Genomic DNA, 23,804 nt, shown 5'->3' on the forward strand with positions numbered 1-23,804 from the left:
AAGGCAAATGTGTTTAGATTCATCAGGCAATAGTGAGATGACACAAAAAGTTTCAAAGATCTCTATTTAAACCTTCTGCTTTGCTGCCCTGAGTTCCAGACTATGGCTGGAGTGAGGAGAGACAGAATGAGGGAAACCACTCACCTATGTATTGGCTAATCTTGTGTTTCACCTGAAAACACAGATCAATTACATAAAAAATACCAGTCAAAAATCCCAAGTAGTAATATTTGATCACATTTAATTACCATGTACTATATATGAAGATGATTGTGTGAAAAAGGTCACCACATATAGATGTGCGAAGCTGGTGGCCAAGGATATTTGACCGGTATATACTGGCTCAAGGTCCTGGCACAGGAAAACAGTTCATCTGATCCAGATGTTTATTTTTCCTCAAAATGTATTTGTGAGCAGTGTTTTGAGTTGTTTTACAAACTGCTTAGCAAGACAGCAGAGAACCAAGGTTATTTCATGTTGCGCACTATTCTTCTGCAGTGGTTCATCTTCATCTCCCCCAACGCCTGCTCCAGCTGCTGGATAAGGTGAAGAAGGGTAGCAGGGTCAGTTTGCAACACCTGGGCAGTTTGATCTTCATTTTGATTAAGATGTAGCTTCATAGTCACAGCAGGCTTGATCTGTTGTCTCAAACTTCTGCTTGCAAGCTGCAGGAGGGGTTCAGTGGAACAGGAACACAAAAATGACCAATGGTTATCAAAGTTTGTTCTTAACAGTTCTCAAGAGCTTTGTAGAACCTGTTCACACTAATGTTCAGAAACCCTTTGCATCTACATTAAAGATACACACAAGCTACTATTGTGTTTTATAATTAATACTAACCCGCTTTAATCTATGCTTTCATAATATTTCTGACAATAAGGTAATAATCTAGACCAAATATGTTTAGTATATGTTAATATTTTAAAAACATCAATAGAACCATGAATTCAATTTTCATCAGGCAACAAGTGCTTTGCATCATTGCATATCCTGTTCATTTCACAGCTGTCCGTCTGTGGGACACTAACAAAGTCATGCCACTTTTAAATACATGAAGTACTGCTGCCTCAATTGTTTTTAGATTGTTTAGTAGGTTTTAATTATGGAAAAAAAATGTGAAGGAAAGGATGGAATACTGAAAACATCAGAGCAGTCACCTGTACATCCAGTCTCCACTCCAGACTGTGGTAGCTGGGAAGCCTTGGTGCCAGCTCTCCAAGAATGCTCCTGATCTCTTTCCTGTTGTCGAGGTACAGCTGGAGCAAGGATTTGTTCAATTCATCTGAGAATCCCAAAACATTAATGGAATCTTGGAAGTCAACCTCAGAAATCTGGAAATAGCAATTTAGGCCAGGTAATCACCATTACTTCCTGAGAACCAAATAAAACTGTAACTAAACATCACTTATGCTATGGTGCAGTTAGTTATTTATTTTCCTGCAGGTATGTCCAAGTACAATTCTACACCTCGGACAAAACAAATATCCAGGTTTTAAGGATCTGCAAATGTTGATGTATTACTGCAGATTTGTATGAGATTCAGAAGCAGTTTTTTTTTAAGAACATTCAACCCCATCACATGTAAGCCTTCACATCAAAGACCAAAACAGCGTGAGGGAGCACCTCAGCTGTGTCACAAGGCACGACATGCTGTGTGAATCCATTTGTGCGGGTGCTGCTGTGCCACTGATAACCAGAGTACACATACCCAGCAGTGATCTGCACATGAGCAGCACACAGCACAGTGCTCAGGCTCCTGGCCCAAGGGCCCGAGAAGCTTCACAGGCCTTTGTGCTTACTGCAGCAGCCTGGCCCAGCACTGGGGAAGCTGTTAGTGAGTCCACAGAAAACACCACTGTACCTCTGCAATGCACCACCCCGCAATAACAGTCTGTAACCAACCACATCCTACCACAGCACCCTGCCACTCAAGACCCCTTGTTTCAAGGAAAGGCTCTGCACCATTTCCATTCCCTCCTCACCTACTCTTGGGAGCAACACTTGCCTGAGTTTCATCAGGCATTCCTTGTCTCTGCACTCCTTCTCCATGTAGTCATTGCTCAAATACTCTACTATATCAATAGTTACTAGTCTTTCTGATGGAAACAGTAATTGTCCAACTACTAATCATTTAGTATCTGCTTATACCCACTCAAACTTTTGGTGCCAAGAGCTGAAAAAGCTCTCAAACCCACCACACTGGACAAAGACAAGGAATGCTGAACAGAGGGCTAGTCTAGCCCACATCCTGTGCAGTAGCTGAACAACAAACTCTTCATTTGAGTTTTATTATTTAGAGTTTATCCTGAAGTAAGCTTCTCTATATGCAATAAATTACACTATTAAAACGTTGTTAAATTTTAGCATCAGACACTGAATACAAATTCCAGAGTCATACATGTAGACACAAGGTTTCAATAAGACAACAGCATGAGACACCTTTTTCTGAAATTAAAATAATACACGTCATTAAATTTGGAGCTATCTTTTCCCCATTCACCAGTATCTTTAGAGGTCTAAGTGTCCAGAAGACATCTCTAGAGTATCCCCAAATTCCTCATGAAAAAGTATACTTGCCATAAGCTTGGAACTCTCAGTAAGAAGATACGCTAGTCCTTCAACCCCGTGCTGAATGATGTCAACGCTCATGTTCAGCTTTCCTTTAAAGAAAGCACAAAGTGCTTTAACTTGCTAACTGTCACAGCAGCGAGACTCAAAGCTGCAAAGTTATCAAATGCTTAATGTGCAAAATATGCTTAGAAAAAGAAGAGGGTGTCACGCCCTTCAAATAATAATGTACAGCATATTAGCACAAAAAACTAAGAAAAACACAAACCAATTTCTTATGGCATGGTCCAGAGAACGGTTTGTGTTGGAAAAGGGGTGTCCGCAGCCCTCCCCACCCCGGGCACGAAGCACCGACCCCCGCGGCGCTGGAGCTCCATGCCGCCAGCCCTTCCCCTCGGCCCCTCTCCGCCGTGCCCCGGGGGCTTGGCAGTCCTTCGTGGCCGGCGCAGAGCCCACCGTGTTCCCGCCCTCCTGCCGCGAAATCACCACGGCCCGGCCGGTGACCCCGCTCCTCACGGCCCGGCCTGCTTTCCCCGCTCCCCAGCCCGCTCCCCGGCCCGCTCCCCCGCTCCTCACGGCCCGGCCTGCTTCCCCCGCTCCCCGGCCTGCTTCCCCCTCTCCCCCCGGCCGCGCTCCCAGTCCCAGTCCCCCCGGTCCCCGCGCTGCCCGGCCGGTCCCTCCGCTCCCCGGCCCGCTCCGCCGCCCCCGGGCCTGCTTTCGCGGCTCCCCCGCTGCCCGCTCCCCGGCCGGTCACCCCGCTCCCCGGCCCGGTCTCCCCGCGGCCCGGCTCTCACTGGCGGCGGACTCGCAGGCCCGCGGTGCCGCTCCCCGCCGCAGCTGCTCCAGCGCCAGGCGCCCCAGCTCGCCGACGGCTGTAAGGACAGAGAGAGAACAGACCCCGCTGCAGCCCCGGACCGGCTCGGTTCCGCCCGCCCGCCCGCGGCCCCGCCGCGGCCCCGCCGCGGCCCCGACCTGCGCCGCCGGCCCGCGGCAAACAGCCCAGGTGAGCCCGGTGCTCCGCCGACAGCACCAGCAGCATCGCCGCGGCTCCGCCACAACCGGGAAGGGGCGGCGCCCCGCAGGCGCCTGCGCGGGGCCGGGGCCGTGGGGACAGCCTGGGACAGCCTGGGCCTGCCGGGACACCCTGGGACCCGCTGGGACAGCCATGCCCCAGATGTGCCCAGCCCATGCCCCACCCGTACACCAGCCCGTGCCCCAGCCGTGCCCCAGATATGCCCCAGATGTGCCCCAGCCCGTGCCCCAGCCATGCCCCAGATGTGCCCCAGCCCGTGCCCCAGATATGCCCTAGATATGCCCCAGCCGTGCCCCAGCCGTACCCCAGATGTGCCCCAGATGTGCCCCAGCCGTGCCTCAGATGTGCGAGGCGCTCCCGGAGGCGCTGCTTTGGCCCCGGAGGCGCTGCGCGCCCCCTGGCGGCGGGGTGGGAGCCACTGCGTAGCCACGCCCCCGGCGGGGCCGAGCCCGCCCCGCCGCCACTGAGTGACAGCCCCCGTGGCCAATGGGCTCTCCCGGGCCACCGCCCGCGACGGAGAGGCGGCAGGCGGGACTTCCGGCGCGGGCGCCGATCGCACGGAACGCGCCATGGCGTCGGCCTAGGCCGCCCGGGGACCGCGGGCCGCAGGTGAGCGCGGGGCGGGTCCCCCGGGCCGCAGGTGAGCATTGGGGCGCGGCCGCTAGGCTCCCTGGGCGCTCCGACCGTGCGGCGGCCGAGCACTTTCGGGCCTGCTGCTCCATTGCGCAGTGCTTATTCGCCTCCACCTTTGGAGTGGCGGGGCGGGGCCCGGTTCCGTGGGCGGCTTAGGCCCTGCCGGGGCTGAGCCCGGCTGGAGCGGCCGCGGTCCCGGGCCTGCCGGGAACTGCGGGAGGGAGATGAGCGACGCGGAGCGGAGGCCTCTAGAGCGCTCCCCGAGCGTGGCGCCTGGCCCGGTGGATGCTCGACCCCTGGTCGCGCGTTCCGTCCCTGCCGGGTGTGTGGGATTGAGGCGGGCTGGGGCTGCTGGTTGGGCTTGCGGGATGATGAGTAGCGTCGAGTCTGACTAGCTGAAAGCCAAGTTCTTAGTAAAAACGTTAAAATTAATTGAGAGGAGTTCTTCCTGCATCTTAACAGGTGTAAATGCGGATCTTACTTCGCGTGCGTCAGTGTCCAGTTTTGTGGTAGGTCTGAGATGGACATTTTGTCAGTAATGATACGATGGCATCAAAATGCGAGAATTCAGATATGGGGAGATTAGAGAACGTGAATGAGAATTACTGTTATTAGCTGTCTAGTTTTTGTTAATCCTCTGCTTATGAAATTTTGGAAGGTGCAGCCCAGTCTACCAAAATATTTGGAATTTGTCACGAAGTTTCTGTATGTTTATATGTTTGTTTTTGTGATTGCTGTAAGATTTACAATCACATTTGGCTTTAAAAGAATGGAATTTAAGTTTGTTTCGTACAAATGTACAAGTTGGTTTTTTTTCAGAAGTGGGAGGGAAAAGCTGTTTTATTGAGAGAGTTAAAATGTAAACATAACCATGTGAATATAGAATTGCTTTGTGTTGTATTATGCTCTGAAACAGATTTTGAGTTGATTGAGGTACAAATATCTAAAAATTTCATATTTAGGTGTAGTTTGTGAAGCCTGACCTGTGAACATTTGCCAAAAGCTGTGAAAATTCCTGTCTGTGTCTCTGAGTTGTGCAATGCGTTTGTGACCTTTATCTTATATGTGCTTGGTGTGTTTACTGCAGGGGCGTTGTGCTGGTCCAGCACACCCCACGTTTTCCCCTCCTCATTTCAGACCCATGACAGAGGGATGCAGCACCTCAGGCACAGTTCGGTTTGTGTGTTCTAGCATGGAGAGTGCAAAGAAATACTCAAAGTTATTTAAGGACAACTTTGTCTATATACACACTGGTAAATCAAGTGTGAAGCGTGGAAGGTTACTGCAGAGTCACGTTGAACTTGTTTTGTTTAGTTTGCACTAGAGCCCTTTTCCACACACCTGCCTTTCTGTGTGCTCTGAGCTGCCTCCCTCAGCTGAGAGGGGCAGGCTTTCCAAGAGCCATGGAATTTCAGCAATTGTAAGGCTTTTTGGCTTGCATCTGAGACGTCAGATCCTGAGCACAGAAGAATTTGTGTGCATGTAGATTGATGGGGAAGAGTGCACTGTATATGCATTTTGTATGTCTTGTGTTTTCTAAGCTTGCTTAATACTCTAGTGCTTTTCTCTGTGCTGGACTTACTGTGTTGGTTAAAGTGCTCTGGTAGCTTCAAGTGTATTGTTGTTTCTGTCACAGTAAAAATGGCTGTGTATTTGAAACAATGGTTCTTTTATCCTCCCAGTTTCACTGATGTTCTCTTTTTTAGGGCAGGCTGATGAGAGAATGCGATAAATCTTAATTTAGTAATAAAAGTTCATTAGTTGTGTAACTCACTACTATTTCTTTCCTGTGAATGTAACTTCATTTCTGTGAACCAGTTGAAAATTTCACAAAGCATTATATGTCTGATGGCCAAGTTGGAATCATGTTGTTAATTAACAACATTAAGAGTTGTTAATGTCATATCAGTTTTGGAGAACAGCGTGACAAAACTTTCAATACTACAGTTGAAAGTATCACTATCAGCTGTTTCCTCCAAATACTACTAATAAATTCTAATTATCTTCATGTTAGCTTAAATCAAGTTTATCTCTCTGGTATTTGCTTTAATTAATGTTGAGAGCCCCACATTATGGGAGAATGCTTTTTGGTTGAAAAATCCATGAAGGGTAGGTCAGAAGGACAGGAATTCTTAGGTTTTTCTTGATTCTGAAAAAGAAAGTAGTAGTAGTAGTAGTGTTGGCTGTGATTTCTCAGTTAAGTCAATAGTTTTCAGAAGAAATAGCTACAGTCAAATTAAAACAAATTCACATGAAAGCAATTGTATAAGACGCCACAGCTTGGAAGTTTTTGACAAAAAATTGTTTCAACTAACATTTTGTATGACTAAATAGAGTTTTTTGAGAAGTACTTTATTAATTACTCCAGTAAAAGAAGTTAGTGGAGATCCAGATGTTCAGATAATTACATTAAGTGCATACTGTGCACTTTTTGCAACTTGTCTGTTAATTAATTTAATTCTTATAGCTATGTTGGACCCAGAAACAGGCCCATTATTTTGTGTTACAGCTATTTTATGTAATTTCGAGTAATTTCTTATTTTGAGGCTGGAAGAATCTCTAGAGACATTCAGACAGCTGTGAACCCTACAATTCTCTTCCATTCAGGAGTGAACGTGGTTACATTTCCCGCTGAACGTAGCACTTCATTGGTGCTTGTTTTGTACTCTGAGTATGAGGTGTAGTGGAGCATGTTTATTTAAATTCTGAATGTGAGGTTTTCTGGCTTGATCATGTTTTGGTGTGAGCTTTTGTAAAGGGAATAAGATACTTTGTGCTTTCTGTATTCTTAAGAGGTTGCTTGCCCACAGTCATGGTGTAGCTAAGCCTGAGAGAAATCTCAAGTTCCTTCAAGTTGGTATCACATTGCTTTTGTAAGTGTATTTTTGGAATCCATACTTTTAGTGGAATGTTTCAAGGTACATCAGGAATTTTGCTGGTTTGGATTTGTGCTAGAAGAAGGGAAGTTTAAAATGAAGTGTCTAAGGATGATTAATGTAATGTGAATGATCATCCCTCTGTACCCCTTGCATTGCTTTGTGGTGCCTGAAGCCTTTTCAAGTCTTGCTCTTACAGTTTTTGTTGTTTATGCATGCTTTCACTCCCATGGAGGGACATGCTTCTAGCAAAAGGAACTTCTAAAATAATCATATAACTTCTAAAATAACCCTGTAACTTTAAGATTACTTGTTTCTCAAAGGTATACATTGAATAATATTTTGCATATTAAGAGTTTTAAGTGACCAAGAGTCCTGTAAAATGACACAGGAAAGTATTTGATGTGTGCCTTGACTCTGATTCTTTTCTTGCAGGTATTGAATAAAATATGCTGTTATCAATAGGAATGCTGATGTTGTCTGCCACTCAGATATACACTATTGTGACTGTGCAGTTGTTTGCCTTCCTGAATCTTTTACCTGTGGAGGCAGATATTTTAGCAGTAAGTATAATAATACTTTTCTACATGGATGAAATATCTATGATACTGAATTCTCTTCAACTGTTCCATTAATGAATCAGTTGATACTATTCTGTAAAAACTTTTTGAAGAAAAAATACACAGAAACAATGCAGATAGATAATCGCTTTATCATGGCACTGACGTGATCATTTTATTGTGAAATTTTAAACTTTTTACTGTAAGCACAATTTCCTTCCCCTCTTTTCTCTGTCACCAAGTCTGAGCTTCCTCTTTTCACAAAAACCTAACTCATTCTTGCTTCTTCCTCTCTTAGAAAAGTTACTTAAAAGAAAACAAACAACTCACATCAACCTCAAAAAAAAAAAAAAAAAGAAAAACAGAGCACTTTGGAAATATAGTTGGGGTTCTTTTCCTATTTAAGCTTTGTGTGTAGTATTCTAAAACAATACTGTATAAAAATGAAGTGTGTTTTATTCTTAGATATTTGGAAGTTGCAGATTTATTATGAGAATATCTTGAAATAAGAAACTAAGAGATGAACTAGATACTAAACTGCTGTACAAAGGAGCCAGTGGAATGCTTAAAAGATGCTCAGAAGAGGGAATGTTTGTATTGTGTCACATGGAATTGCTGGTGCACAGATCACTTACAGTCTTGAGAGATTTCACCATTTAATGATTAACCATTTGTTAGCAAAACTCTGGCCAAAGTTTTTGGTTCCTACCAAGGAAAGAAGTTCTTCTTTTCCCTTCACATTTAGGAGTGGTCTTATGCTTCTATGTTCTCATATAGTTGCAGCCTCGAAGGATCATGTCTATGTAAAGTGCTGTTATGTGAGGATTGGTTATTTTTTTAAAACGGGGTAAAAAGAAATAGGCTTGTGTCAAACTCCTGGCTTAAGCTGGGGCTTGTCAAGTGATTCAAGGGCAAACTGGCAGTAGCCTGAGCTCAGGACATTCTGAAGAAGGTGAATGGAAGGTGGTGCACTGGTGCTCTCTGATGGAAGGCCAGGAGGAGAGATTGTGGGGGCACATTATTTACACAGAATAAAGAAACTTCTTTGAAATTTGGCTCCATTCCTACCTCTTGCCCCTCAAAGTCTGTGGGAAGAAAGCTCTTTCCAAACATTGCTCCTTTGGAAGACTTCAGCTAAATCATGGCAGTGTTTTTCTCTGAACTGTAGTTTGAACTCCCCTGTCCCAGCCTGGCTGGTAGGAAACATCCCTCTGAAACAAACAGGATCCTTACTTGGCTGTTCTGTGTGACAGTTGGATGATATGATGAATAGACAAACATTTCTGACTTACCAAACTGTTTAATAAAACAACCGATGCATGTTCAAGTCTGTTAACTGTAGAGTTCACCACTTTTGCAGGAAACTTTTTTTTAATTAAAAAAATATGCCATAAATACACAGTATTTTTTTCTGTTTGAATTCTGTATTGGTTCGGCATGTTATACAGCCAGAGAAGATGAACTAAGAAAGGGGAAACAAAGCTTGCACTTGCACGTATTTAGGGTCTTTTACAGTATTCCTCTATGTTAAAATTAAAACTCATAGTTATTATAAAACAAAACTAGAGATACTTTTCAGCGACTATTCTGAATGTATAGTAGGGAATTGGGAAGGGATGGCATATGGAGGCTACAGTAAAGCAACTCTTAAAAGTTTGCTTTCCCTGTATGCAGGTGAATTCAGGGCAAAAGACCCACCACTACCATCCAAAGAAAACTCCACATCCACGTGTCCCCGCTCTTCAGATTTTTGCTTGCTTGGTTTGTTTGTAGTTTCTGTTGTGCACATATGATAGTATTTGAATTTTATACAGTAGAAAGAAAGATTTGCCATGTAAATAGTTCAACAAAATATCTATTACTTACTTTCTTGTTTTGACAGCTAGGTAAGAAAAGAATGATGTTAACATGTGAGTAGAAGACAGGTGGAATCAGCAGTTTTGTGATTTCATTGACATAGTCACAAGATGTCCAAGTCTGATAAATACTTTAATCTAAAAAAATACACTGTGATATTTGGTTTGTTTATACTTGTTAACTATTTGTCTTGTTGCAAACCTAATTTTTTTAAAAAAAATTATTTCTCTTAGTATAACCTTGAAAATGGAACCCAGACATTTGATGATCTACCTGCTAGATTTGGCTACAGACTGCCAGCAGAAGGCTTGAAGGTAAAAAAAAACCCATATGTGTGTGTATGTGTATATATATATATATATATATATATAGTGCTTTTTTGAGCTGAGCTAAAGTTTTATTTTCTTCCAGTGTCTGGTATGGAGCTGTGTTTTGGCTTTGTGCTGAACACAGGGTTGATTGTACAGAGGTGATTTTGTTACTCCTGGGCAGTGCCCCCACAGCCAAGGCCTTTTTGCTCCCACCTGCTGCCACGCTGGTGAGGAAGGTGGGAGTGCGGTTATACCCCCACAATCCTTTTTGGCACTTGGTGTGAGGCACAAAGGGTTCGAGATAATGACAGATTTGATTGGGAAGTGCTAGATTGAATTTGAATGTTGAATATGTTTAAAGAGAACTGTATCTGCTGAGCATTTCCTCTGCAAGCTAAAAAAGGTAAAAATTAAAGGAATGTAGTGCCAAGGAAAAATAAAGACAGAAATTATTAATCAACTGCTCAAACAAAACAAATATGCAAAGGATCTGATGTTGTCTGTGAAAAGGCAGATTCTTTTGCAAAGAAGTGAATTTTGGTAATTCACTTTGTCTACTTTAGGAGATTTTGCTGGAATTTTTATCAAATATATTAAAAATAGATAAATAATGGAAATCTTACTAAGAAGTTTGATAGACCACTGTTTTCTGTGCTTTGATGGCAATACTGATACATGATGTCAGTTGCCTTGCACTGGAATCAGCAGAAGACAGACTAAATTCTGTGTGAAACAGTTTTTTGAAAAATCTGTTTGGAAGATTCATTGTCTCCCTACAGTCCGACATTGGGAAGCCCCTTCACCCTGTGAAGGGGTGGCATGGCAAGATAGAGGCGTGTGGCCCTGGTTAATTATGCTGTATAAAGCAACTGTAGCTCAGTTTTTTGGGAAGTTACAGCTGCTGTCTGTTTGCTACTCTTGTTGCATTGCTGAAGCTCAGGGGCTGCCGCTCTGCAGTGGTGCCTGTGGGCTGTGCCCAGTGCTGGGGTCCAGGGCAGGGATTGTGGTCGATCCTGTGCCCTCTACTTACATGGTTTCCCTTCAGTTGCAGTCCACACCCCGTAGCAGGTGAGAAGGTCCCCCCATTCTCCCAGTGCCCCTTAAGGCGTGGGTTACGCTCACGCTCTTTTATTTTACTCTGTATCAATATTTGAGGAAAATGCAGATACACATATACATTTTTGTTACTTATCTGTTGGAGTGTCTTCTTGAAATAGCATCGTGTTCGGTAGGGATGCTGGGCCATGACTTGAAAACTGGTCATAATAATATCAAGAGAAGGCACTAGGAAGTGCTGATCTATTGAATTAGCAGAAAATATGCAGGTGGCTTTTAATTATTTTTTAAATTTTTCTTAATCCCATTTTCATTGACATGGAAAAACGTATAAATATTATACCATATGGAATTGTAAACGTCACCTAGTATTAGAGAACACAGAAGTAAGATGTAAAGGTTTGCAAATGTTAGTGGAACTGGAAAGGGAAAAGTTGTATTGACTTCATGCAAAATGATTAATATGCAAAAACTGTCCAAGATGGATATGGCCATGGGAATACAGGTTAGGCTTTATCAGTATTTTGTGCTGGATTAGAAATTCTGAAGACTTGATGTCTTCTGAAATACAGCCGCAAGAATGTCTTTTACAGCAGGATAATTACTTTTCATGTCTTTAGTGTGGTCAGTACACTCACTTGGAAGACAGGAAGATCTGTAGGTGGACTGAGAGAAACTAACAGAAGAGATGAAAATAAAATGGGAAAGAACTGTGAGAGGTTAAATAAATGCATCTTCCTTAGACAGCAGTGATAAGGCGCATTTTGGTCTTTCTGGGTTCTGCTGAGGTAGTAGCTGTCCAGACATACGGTGACAGTAGTAACTGGTGTGAAGGCTTTTATTCATAACTTTTATCTCTGTAATATAAGATAGAGGAGGTAGAAACTAAATTATTTTAAAATAAACGTCCTATGGTGATGTTAATGCTGTGGACTGGTGTCACAGTTCTGTTGCTTAGAAAAGTACATAAAAGCCAGGTGAATATCCAGTTCAGTTCTAGTCTTCACATTCATGGAAGTAGTTGCTGAGATTATGCATTTTGGTGTGCTGTGCTGAGTTCAGCATCAAGGGGCAAGGTCTCTCTCTCTCTGGCTGCCTGACCTGAGGTGCTCTGCAGTGACAGGAACCGTTTGTTTCCTTTAGAGTCACGTTTGTACAAGTCAGTGTCAGTAAGTTTGTTCATTTTGGATAAAACGTATTTTCTGTTTCACTCTGGCAATTGAAACACTTGTGCATGAGAAAGGAGGTTGTGTCTGGTCATCCAGGCAATTTAGGGCTTGTGGAAAGTTCAGGCTTCTTTACTTTTTTTGCTGTGGCAGTGGCTACATGGAATCAGTCACGTGGCAGTGATTCATCTTGCTGTTCCCTTTGAACAGTGTATGAGGGTTTATGACTGAGTTGTGTTTCCTTTTACAGCTTAGAATTCTTAAACAAAAATTTAGGCAGACCACCTTCCAAGTTCTGGAGGAGAGGAGTTTGTATTGTATTAACCCCATGGAGACCGTGAATAGCCCGTGTGAGCAGGAAGTTGTTTTGTGTTTATTCTGTCTGTAAGCCTGTAGGGCCCCAAAAACTGCCTCTGCAACGTTGTTAATGTTGCAGTGTTGAACGTAACCCCTCTGCAAGGGAAAAAAAAAGGAAAAAAAGCTGGTGATAAGGTGAAAGAGTGGACTGCTCTTTAATTCCATGTTGCCCTTTTAATCCCAAAGGGTAATAAAGTACTGCAAGAATTCCTGTAACTCAGGAATTTCTGTGCAATTTCCCTCAAGCAAGTTTCATTTCCATGCCCAGTGAGTGTTATCATGGGGAGAAGGTATGTTAAAGCTGTGTAGTTGTTTACTGACTATATTGGGAATCAGAGGGTGATTAAGTGACCCAAGTAGTGAGCCAATTTAATACACCAGAAATAGATATAAGGAGCTTTGATTCTGACCTTTTTAACTCTTAGACAGCCCTGTGTCTTAATTAAGACAGATGTCATCACATGTGTAGAAATGGAGTTTTAGAACTGAATACTATACTAAAACTTTCTCTTTGCATTAAGATTTTACTTTTTAAATATGCTATGATATTTGTTATAATAGGATGAAATACTCTTTCAGATGGTCTGATTAAGATTTATTAGTAAGCAAGTTGTAAAAAACTATTTGTCAGATTCTATAGTAAGTGGCAATAGACTGTTGACAGAAGGCCACCATGTCAGCCACCTAAAAACTTAAAGATTGCTTCAAAGTTGGTATTTCCAGAGTTTCCTACTTCTTGAAGCTTTCAGCTATAGCTTATTGAGTGCTCTGTGCTTACCATAGCAAACCAGCTGTTTGGTATGCTAGGTCAGTGCTGGGGTTATATAGATGGAACTTTGCTTGTGTTCTGTTGTTAATTGGCGAGTGCTGAGTTTGTGTTGGTGTTTCTTAGGCCATTGTATTTGTGGTTTCCTGTATTAGTCTCATATGTCCTAGAACAATAGTTACACTATGTTAATGTAGTGTATGCTGTCTTCTTTTTTCTTGAATTACACTGCAGAGTCTGAGTATGATGGGATTAGAAAAACTGTATTTTCTTCTAAACTTTCTAATTATTTACAGATATAATAATTCTGATAAATCAAAATATATAGTCAGGGAAGTAGCAGAAATCTTACTATGGTATAGAACTGAGCTGATAATAACAATTTTTTTAGCTAGTGTATGAAAATGTGCCATTTTCTTTCCATATACTTGACTACTGACCCTTTTGTTAAAAAGAAATGAAACTTCTTTTTCTGCTCCTGTTTTCTAGGGATTTCTAATAAATTCCAAACCAGAGAATGCATGTGAACCTATAGCCCCACCTCCACTGAGAGACAACTCCTCTGGTGCTTTTATTGTGTTAATCCGAAGGCTGGAGTGCAACTTTGATGTAAAGGTAAGATGTGATTTTTCCCCCCACCCTCTGTTTCAAAGAGTTTATTGGTGCTTCAGAAAAAATTCTATAGCTAACAGTGGAATAGATATGGATATGAAGGGAAGGGAGAATTTTATTGTCTCCAGACAGATAAACCAGAGCTCACCAAGTCCAACCAATGGCTTACCTGTGACTAAACACCGCTATGTGAACTACACCAGAGCACTGAGTGCCATGCCCAGGCTTTTGTTAAACACCTCCAGGGATGGAGACTCTACCATCTCCAATGTTTTATCACCCTTTCTGTGAAGAAATTCTTCCTGATGTCCAGCCTGAGTTTCCCTGGCACAGCTTTAGACTATGTCCCCTTGTCTTACTGATGGTTGCCTGGGACAAGAGCCCTGTTCCCACCTGGCTGAACCTTCCTGTTGGAGCTGTAGAGAGTGAGAACATCACCCGTGACCTCCTTTTCTCCAGGCTGAGCCCCCAGGCTCCTTCAGCCACTCCTTGTGCTTTAGACCCTGCCCCAGCTCTATTCCCTTCTCTGGACATGCTCCAGCCACTTGATTTTTAAGGTCATTTCCAACCCTTAACGTTCTCTGATTTTAAAAATGCAAAATTAGAATGATTTCTGTTTGACTGTGGCTTTCTTGAAAATTAATCTGATACAATGAGGCAGCTAAGGATGTCTTAAAGAAAATAGGGATCTTCAGTTTGTTGTTGAGTTTCATGAACTAAAAGGAGATTTCAGCTGTGTTTGCTTTTGCTGCTGTGTGGTAGATTCAGTTATGTGGTGATTGAACCATATAAATTCTACCTAGACTGTAGCTTCCACCTGCAGAGGCAGGTTCACTGCATGTTGTCTGCCTTCACATCAGATTTGGGCATGGCACATAGTCTGTCCTGGGAATCCTGCCACTGTGTGTGCATATGGCTCAGTGGGAAAACAAAGGGGGCAAAAGTCCTCTACTTCTGTCTCATGTTGAAAATGACAAGTGTTACAAGTACAGGTATAAGTTATTTCTTGATTTGTTTATGCATGCACTATGGATATTTTCTGTGGTGATGCAATATTGGCCAAATTCTCAACCATGCATGTATGTTAACATCTCTAAGTGGATTTGCTTTTTTTTTTCAATATTGGAATTTCTCAAGGTGTCTACATTCTGCATCTTCCAGTATCATTGTTCTGCTGTTTGAAATAGTCATTACCAATATGGGAAGATAATTGGTGTTGTTGGGATGAAACCCAAAAGTTTCTCAAGGTGCTCTAAGTGCTTTTTGCAGCTTGTGCCGAGATTTTTATACTGTGATGGATGCAGTAAAAGCAGTATCCAAGATGAACAGTTGTAACTTAGCTATGTTTGTGTTGGTAATATCAGTAAATGTCATTTACATGGACCTTGGGTTTTCCTTGTATTGATGAAAAGGTGAGTCTATATTAAAAATGCAATTGGTACACAGGATGTGAATAGTTTTGTACCTATAGTTATAATTCTGCACTTTTCCGTGAGAGAGCTTCTTATACCTGGGCTTTCAGGTGAGATATTCCACATCTCTAAAGCACAGAAAAGATACTACTCATCTGACTTGATGAACTCTCAAGTGGTGATATCTAGATTACCAAAGTGAGTTAGTGCCTTTATTTTCAATTATGATGAAATATTTTTAACTATTTGTAGAAAGTTTTTAATTCTATTTTATATATGTGTGTATATATATATATATATAGTCTGTGTGCAGACAATATTAAAATGGCTTTCTGAAGAAATTTTTACCTGAGTGTAAAAATTTTTATATGATTTTGCTTTGAAAGGTGACACATGGTTTATAGGTGCAAATTATGTCCATATTAATCACTTTGTGGGAGTGCACCTTATCTCAGAAAGCACAGGCAGGCTACTGTATTTGCAAGCAATAGTCTTTCCAGTAAGCATTTTGTGTGGCTTACAGGTGTTAAATGCCCAGAGAGCCGGATACAAGGCAGCTATAGTTCACAATGTTGATTCTGATGACCTCATAAGCATGGGATCCAACGACAGTAAGTACAGGTATCACTTCTTCTCTCCTGTTTGAATATCATTTCACCCACTGGAAACAGCAGCACCACCAAAAAAGCCACAAGAGCATCAACAACGAAACCACCACCACAAACGAACCAAAACCAAACTAAACAAAAAACCCAGATAAATCCTCTTGCTTTTAAGATATAATAACAGGAAATTTTGTGCAAGAACAAATACATTGACTTGTGCCTTCTCTGAACATTTCTTTTGGTTTTCCTTCAAATTTCAGTTTAAGTGTTCTGGGCTAGATTTATATTACTTATATGGAAAATAGCTGATGTATTCTTAGTTAAGTGGAAAAGTAGAAAATGTGCATTTGGAAGGAAAGCAAACTTTATAATATGACATTTTAGTATTTAGAATCATAGGACCATTTAGGTTGGAAGGGACTTTAGATCATGAAGTTCACCTGTGATAGTCATTCCAGTTTGTTGATGCACTGTTGGATGCATCTTCCTGTTCCTCTGGACAAATGCATTCTAGCATATCACCTGCACTAATTTTCAGTTGGAAAGAGAGTATTTAGAGACCAGTGCACCATTTACCATTCTTGTGTTAGCTGTTCCAATTTTAACCTTCATGAAGTGGATATGTTTAGAACATCTTGAAATCTAGTCACAGTGCTAGGTTTGTTCTATGGTATGTGCTTTGTGTTTCTAGTGCTGTTACTGTTTTCTTTGTGGCATTTCTTTATTTTGTTCAGTTTTCAACCTGTTCAATATGGAACAAGAAAATAAATAAGAGGAAAATAAATTCTTTTCCAGTGGAAATGCCATTGAGTAAAGTGGGAGTGAACTTTGACAAGCTACATGGGAGCTGAGTAGTCTGGGCAGTTATGTGAAAGTGGGTTTAATGAATTTTCAACCCATGTGAATCTTACTTTCAGGTTTCACTGAGTAACCAAAATGTAGAACAAGTTCCCAACACACACAGACCTCATAGAGTGAGCTGACGTTCAGCCACATGTGCTTTTGCCTTGGGGAACCTGACTGCTTTGAGATGGACTAAACTCAGGTTACTTTGAGCTTTAAATGTGAAGTATTAGGGGGCAAATCAATACAATGTGAAGCTGAGGAGAAGGTTTTCTAGAATATGTGACTTATCTTTTGATAACTTTTCCTTTATTTCTGCCTTCACTGGTAGACAGAGAAGACAACAATTCATCCAGTTTCTTGAGACTGAAATATGTGTTGATTTTCTTCTTTCTTCTTTCTGACCTTATCTAGCCACAGTTGTTTCCAGTATGTTTATTTATGTTTGGGGTGAAAAGGAGGGAAGACAGATTAATTAAAACTTATAGAACCAGTTCACAAAATCATGTAAGTTGCCCGAAATTCTGGAAATCAATGGAGCTGTGTGACTTGCTTGAATCTCTGAGGGAAGAATGGTATTCTAATTAAAATTATGATCCTGTTTTGTCAACATATTTTGGTTTTAGGCTGCTTTTATCCCATTAGGAATTTAATTTTTTCTACCTGCAATAAATTCGCTAGAAATTGTGTAGGAAAAATAATAGTACTTATATGAAGTAAAGCTGTAACATGCATGTGCGTTGGGCTGGATGTCACTGTGCTAAAATATCGTTCTGTTGTGATAGTCTCATAATGTTCAGGTCTTGTATCTTGAGTACCCATAGATGTCCATGTAATAATACTTTTACTTTCCTGCTTTTTTTTATGCAGTTGAGATTTTAAAGAAGATTGACATTCCCTCTGTCTTTATTGGTGAGACATCAGCTAATTCTCTTAAAGAGGAGTTTACTTACGAAAAAGGGTAGGTTAACTCACATGCAGCTGTGTTACTCCTTGCATTAGATTGTTGTCTCTTTGGAATATTTATGGCTTTAAAGTAGGATGCTGTGATGACAGAGGTTATAGATGTTTCAGGTGAAGTCTTATGGCTGAGAGCAACCTGTAATGCTTTAGTGAATATTAATTTCGCTGTATGTTTTGATAGTCATGTAACATTTTTTTCATTCTGCTGTCAAAGCAGCTATGAGGTGGTTTTCCTGGTTTCTCTAGGTTTAATTGAGGTCAGTAAATAGTTTTAACTCAAAAAATGTTCTAAGAAACAGTGTTTTATACTTTTATGTAATTATCTTTACATTGTGTGGGTATGGACTGAATTTTGTCTTGCTGTGCACAGGTAGGGTTCCTGTAGGGTTCCTGTGTCTTGTGTGACAATCTTTTTAAAAAAAATTTTATTGTATTTGTTTGTCAGCTTGTTCATTAAGTTGTCATTAATTTAGAAGGTGTTATCTCTTCCTCCCCACAGTGGCCACGTTGTGTTAATCCCAGAGTTCAGTCTTCCTTTGGAGTACTACTTAATCCCTTTCCTAATAATAGTAGGGATCTGTCTTATTCTCATCGTCATATTTATGGTAAGTTTCTTCTTTTAATAATATTTTTTTCTTTCAAATCATCAGGGAGCTGTCACTGAAGTTAAAGGAAGAGTCAAGCTGTGTGTACTGCATATATCTGTACCATGCTTACATGTAATCCTTTAGTTTATCAATAAAACAAACAGGTGCAGGATTTTGTCAAAGGGATATCAGAAGCCTTTTGGATGTTCTCCTTAGCGTGTAACTGCCTGTAGGAATTGTCCTCACTGCACTCTTAACTCCACAAGTGCTTGTTTTTTGGCCCCATTCAGAGTGACCTTGTGCTCTTGTACACTGAGAGCATATCCTGCCTTACCAAACTTAATACTCATTAGTCCCACTGCTCCTGGGTGCAGGGCTCACTGTTTTGTACTGCACTCAGGTGTAGCTATGAGTGTGTGAGCACAGGGCCTCACAGCACAGAGCACTGGTCTCAGCACATGCATTGCTGTAGGGGTTCTCAGCTGGGACATCTCTCCTTGAAATGGGAAGGTAGCATAGTTACATATTTCATGATACTCAGTGTCCCATTTTTTTTTGTAATCTGTGCCAAAATTATTATTTTACCTTCTAAGAAAAAGCAAGTAAAGCATCAACTGTTGTATAAACACTTAAAATATTTTTCTGCATTAGTATTTTTTGCACTGGAAGTTACACATTTCATTGGCAATCCTGGGCATGTTTGGCACAATTGCAATTGTAGCAGCTCTGAAAACAAAGCAGAATGATCACCTAAAGATGAATTTCTTTTTAGCAAAGTTTTTGCTACTGTCTTTTACAGTGTCCTTCTGTGCAAAACCACCCCAGGAAAGCTAATTGTGTACACAGGACGGTGGGTGAACTGTGGGAAGGGTCAGGCTGAGGGAGTTGCAGCAAAGGGCTCACACCTGGCTGGTGGCTGGGCTGCCCTGGTGCTCATCAGGGGTCAGTTTTATGGCCAGTTCTCTGCTGTGTTGTTGTCAGCAACCGAAATACAGAGGAGTTGAATACACACTGAGTAAATATGCCAAGGATACTAAACTAGGAGATACTGATTCCCTTGCATATAGAGAGGTCTTCACAGAGACAGCTCAACAGACTAGAGCACTGGACAATTAATTGGTGCAGTGAAATTGATTTCAGGGAGGTTCCAGATTGGATTTGGTCCTCATTCTTTTCTGATTCTGTCCCTGCTTCTTTAAGACAATCTTGTTTTTAATTAGGAGATTTACATGAGACTCTGATTGCTACTAAGGATCTGCATTACAGCACAAAAACTGCAGTTTGTGCATACAGCTTATTTTTTAGTTGTGGTGAAAGAGCCTGAATGAACAGTTTAGATTCAAATATCCTTTGTTCATTTCTTTGCTTTTCATCATATTTGAAAAAATGTCATATCACAGGTACTAAAATTAGAAATTTAACAGAAATAGCATCCGGGACTATGAAGAAAATGGAAACAAAATTTTTATTACAGTTATTTGGACAGCTTTGTATTACTAGTTATTTAGTTGTTTTTTGTTTTACTGAGTGATCTTAGTATGGCATAGTATAACATGTAACAATAACTCAAAGTAAACCATTTACTCCTCAACCTACTCTTTTAGCTAATATTGAAACAGTTCTGATGAATGTGGGAATAATTCTCTAAAAGACATGTAATAATCTAAATCTGTAAGGAAAACTGTTCAAACTTACTGAATTGTGTTTTGCTCTGCAGTATACTTCCTGCTTTTTACAGGTCTCAGGAGAGGATTGCAGCAATGGCCATTATTTTATGTAGGATACATACCTTTTTGTTTCTCTTTCCTCTCAAAAAAACCCTTGTGTACTCTCAGTTCCAAGTGCCATGTTCATGGAGAACAGCCTTTAGGCTTGTTTGGCTTTATCCTTTTGTTCAGCCAAGGAAAGAAGTTATCCTGTGTTAGCTAGGGTTCCTTTTCGACCAACTTACTGCAAAACTTCATAAATCAAAACTTCTATTGTTCTTTTATTGGTGTAACTTACTGTTCATGTTATCTTGTCTGTTTCCAGATAACAAAATTTGTTCAGGACAGACACAGAGCAAGAAGGAATCGGCTTAGGAAGGATCAGCTTAAGAAACTTCCTGTACATAAGTTTAAGAAAGGCAAGTGGATCATTCTTTGTCTAACTCACTGGATCATATTGTTTTTAACTCTAGAAACCTTGTAAATCAAAGGGGTATTAAGTTTCAGAGATAATTTTGCGTACACTTGAAATAGGTAAAAGAGTTTTGAGTGAAAGCATACAAAACGTTTATGTTGGCCCTGTTCTCACTGAAATAGAGGAGTTCTAACACTTCCTTAATGGGAGCAGAGAAGGCCGTGGCTGAGCATTAAAACATTGCTTAAAAAAAAATCAGTGCAGAAATTGCATGCAAGTTCCCAAGCCCATGTGCATGTCAGGAGGGTGTGCTGCAAGGCCTTTAAAGTGAAACTAATTCTCAATTGCATGGTGTAGGAGATGAATATGATGTGTGTGCCATTTGTCTGGATGAATATGAGGATGGAGACAAGCTCAGGATCCTTCCGTGCTCTCATGGTAAGCAACTGTGTTTTAGGTTTGAATTTAGATTAAAAAGAGCTTTCCAAAACACTGTCCAAAACCTACAGTGCATATGTTTAGTAAGTGATTTATAAATCCCATTTTGCTTATATGCAAGCTAAAAAGCTAGCATTCCCACTTTGCATTTTCCTTGGATATACACATAAAAGAAAATCGGGACTAGATGCTGTCCCCTAAATATCAATATTTATTGTAATACTTTTACATTTAAATAAATAGGCCTTCACTTTCCCCAAGACAAATAAACCACAAAACTTAACTGAGCTCTTGGTGACTTAGAGGTGCAGCTGAAGGGATGGGTCTGTCCTGGAGTCTGCAGCCATGCACTCCACTGCCTGACTGCACTTGGAAGTCAGTTAGTGAAATATTTTCCCTGTCACAGTCTTTCTCGAGTCCAGCCCATTGCAGATGTGTTACAGCTTTCTATACACAGCCAGCACAGCAGGTGACAGGCTGAGCTTTTACAACCTCAGTCATAAAACCAATTTCAGACCAGGCTGACAAACAAGGATTTCTCAGAAGAGAAAGAACAAGTCCATGGTATCTCTCCACGTGGGGGACTGCAGAGGTAACCTAACTTGAACACCACCAGCCCCCAGCACCAGTCGTGTGTAGAACATGTTTCCAGTGTGCTTGACCAGGTACTAAACGTGGTGTTGCTGGCCCATGTAAACACAAGCTCTTTGCCAAGTAAAAGTCTCTCTTACCCAGAAGAGCTGAATTTTTAATACCATAAGTAAGACAAATACTTGTTTTTAAACACAGCCAGTCTAGTTGCAGTGCCAGTTACAGGCCTAATTTAAGATCCACAAGATCATGCAGTAATGTCTTGTAATAATGAAGTGTGTTGATACATGTTGATGTGGAGGTGAGAGGACCATGTGGGGATGATGATGATGGGCATGCCTGCTGCTAATTGGATGGAATTGGTCAAAAATCTTTAAGGTTTGTCATCAGATGTGGCCTGTTGTACTACTGCTCTCATTCACTCAGTAAAAAACACAGGTATTCATTGCATAAACCCAAGTGACTCAGATCCTAAGCCATCAGTGTTTTGAACAGGCTACATGCCAACAAATTTGGCACTAGAATTCTGTGTGAGTTACGTTCTAAAATTCTCCAGTGTTACTGAACAGAAATGGTTTAGCAGATTTCCCTGTCCTTTTCACTATTATAATGATGTCCTTGTATTTTATTTTCTAACAGCATATCACTGCAAGTGTGTGGACCCGTGGCTGACAAAAACAAAAAAAACCTGTCCTGTGTGTAAGCAGAAAGTGGTCCCTTCCCAGGGGGACTCTGACTCGGAGACAGACAGCAGCCAGGAGGAGAATGAAGTGTCTGAGAACACTCCTCTGCTCAGGCCTTTGGCCTCGGTCAGCACACAGTCCTTCGGGGCTCTGTCAGAGTCCCATTCCCATCAGAACATGACCGAGTCCTCGGAGTATGAGGAGGATGACAATGACAATGTTGATAGCAGTGATGCGGAAAATGGGATGAATGAAGAAAGTGTAGTGGTTCAGCTGCAGCCCAGTGAGGACAGGGAGTACAGAGTGGCAAACACTGTCTGAGACTACTGATGACCCATAGGTGTATGAACAAAAGAGTTCTTGAGGCTATTTACAAACCTTTGCATAGGGAATCTCTTTTAATCTGTAATCCATTTGGTTTCTTTGATAGGAGCAGCAGTTCATGTAGTAGTACTCTGGTTAAATCATTACAGGTAGATTATTTTTGATTCAGGTATTCAGTCACACATTCTGTCTTCTCAAAACCAACAGTTAAACTGGACTTCACAATGCTAATGAATAATGTTAATAGTTTATATCAATTGAAATATCGCAGAGACTGTCTCCTGTTGAAATGGGATTTCTCTGGAAGTACTTTTATTTCCATTTTGTAGCTACAACTGGGTCATCCTGAGAGCAATATTTATTATATGTAGATATGTGTTACCCCTTAGGCCCAACAAAAACTGTATTTGCATGTTTGTATAGTTTTCCTAAAAATTGTCACCACTGCTGAAAGGAAAAAGTAGAACAGACCAATATTCTATGTGCTGGTATGTTAAAGCAGAAGAAATTCCTTTTTTATCTCAACGCAGTGATTCCAAATTATCCTTTGGAGTTTGCCATGGTAGCTGAGTTTAAGCAGTTCTATTGGGCAATTCCCAGGATGAGGAAACTTAGAGTATATGTTTAGTTTTGAGCAATTCACAAGGTCAGGTCCACCATAAGCACATTATTATCCCTCCTTGCTGCTACTACCTTGTGTGGTTTCCAGTGAGGAGGTGGGAGCTAGGAGATAACCAAGACAGAGGTTTTGTTCCACACAGAAAAAAAAGTTTAGGGTAAGTAATATATTGATCCTTGGCTCATATACCTCTTACTAAGAGCATTTTATGCTGCATTAGTCTGCTAAACTGTATATAAAAAATTGTTCTTTTCAAATACCTGATTTGAAAACAAGTGCTTACACCAGTCTCACAGAACTCAGTACTTACCAGTGTATCACAAAAAAGGTAGATTCTATATAATACCTCTGTAACTATGTAGAAAGTAAAACCATGCATATACTCAAATGGAGATTTTTTTATATGGCCTTGACTAAGGAAAGCTTGAAAGAATGTTAATAAACATGTTTTCCACTTTAAATATCAAAAGGACTTATTTGAACTTTTGCATCACTTGAGGCCTTGAGTACTCACCTCCATTACTGAGGCTGAAGTGCTTTTGAAGATGTGTAACTTGGAACTATTGGGAGCCCAAGCAGATGCTTCCTGCATCATACTGTGAATCACAGTACAAGGGGTTGCACTGACCAGTGCTATGTGCAGGGGTCTTAGTTCTGCAGACAACCTTCATTTTTGTTCACTTGTAGCTTGAGGAGGAGTTTGGGCTGGCCAGAGTCCGTAGTTTCCCTGGGGGAGTGTGAAGGAGGACCAGGGTGCTCTGAACAATTCCTACCCAGCTGGCAGCACCTGCAGAACCACAGCCCAGTGCCAGAACCCTGGACA

General features: G+C 41.4%; 2 protein-coding genes across 3 annotated transcripts; one reads left to right on the forward strand and one right to left on the reverse strand.

Moving 5' to 3' along the window:
* Window positions 1-214: 214 nt before the first annotated feature.
* COMMD2 (COMM domain containing 2) lies at window positions 215-3,624 on the reverse strand. Its single transcript, XM_058031068.1, has 5 exons — window positions 3,541-3,624; window positions 3,363-3,440; window positions 2,578-2,660; window positions 1,158-1,331; window positions 215-665 (listed from the first exon to the last, which is right to left on the reverse strand). The coding sequence occupies exons 1-5, from the start codon at window positions 3,605-3,607 to the stop codon at window positions 468-470; spliced, it is 600 nt and encodes a 199-aa protein (XP_057887051.1). The 5' UTR covers window positions 3,608-3,624; the 3' UTR covers window positions 215-467.
* Window positions 3,625-4,120: 496 nt separating this feature from the next.
* RNF13 (ring finger protein 13) lies at window positions 4,121-23,450 on the forward strand. Of its 2 annotated transcripts, none has more exons than XM_058030850.1 (10): window positions 4,121-4,210; window positions 7,546-7,673; window positions 9,761-9,841; window positions 13,673-13,798; window positions 15,731-15,818; window positions 17,526-17,616; window positions 18,118-18,223; window positions 20,237-20,330; window positions 20,684-20,764; window positions 21,995-23,450. In XM_058030850.1, the coding sequence occupies exons 2-10, from the start codon at window positions 7,560-7,562 to the stop codon at window positions 22,357-22,359; spliced, it is 1,146 nt and encodes a 381-aa protein (XP_057886833.1). In that variant the 5' UTR covers window positions 4,121-4,210; window positions 7,546-7,559; the 3' UTR covers window positions 22,360-23,450. The 2 variants fall into 2 exon arrangements, with proteins under 2 accessions (XP_057886833.1, XP_057886831.1); XM_058030848.1 differs by having other exon boundaries at window positions 4,137-4,241.
* Window positions 23,451-23,804: the final 354 nt, after the last annotated feature.

Source organism: Melospiza georgiana, chromosome 10, assembly GCF_028018845.1.
Source record: "Melospiza georgiana isolate bMelGeo1 chromosome 10, bMelGeo1.pri, whole genome shotgun sequence".
NCBI lineage: Eukaryota > Metazoa > Chordata > Aves > Passeriformes > Passerellidae > Melospiza > Melospiza georgiana.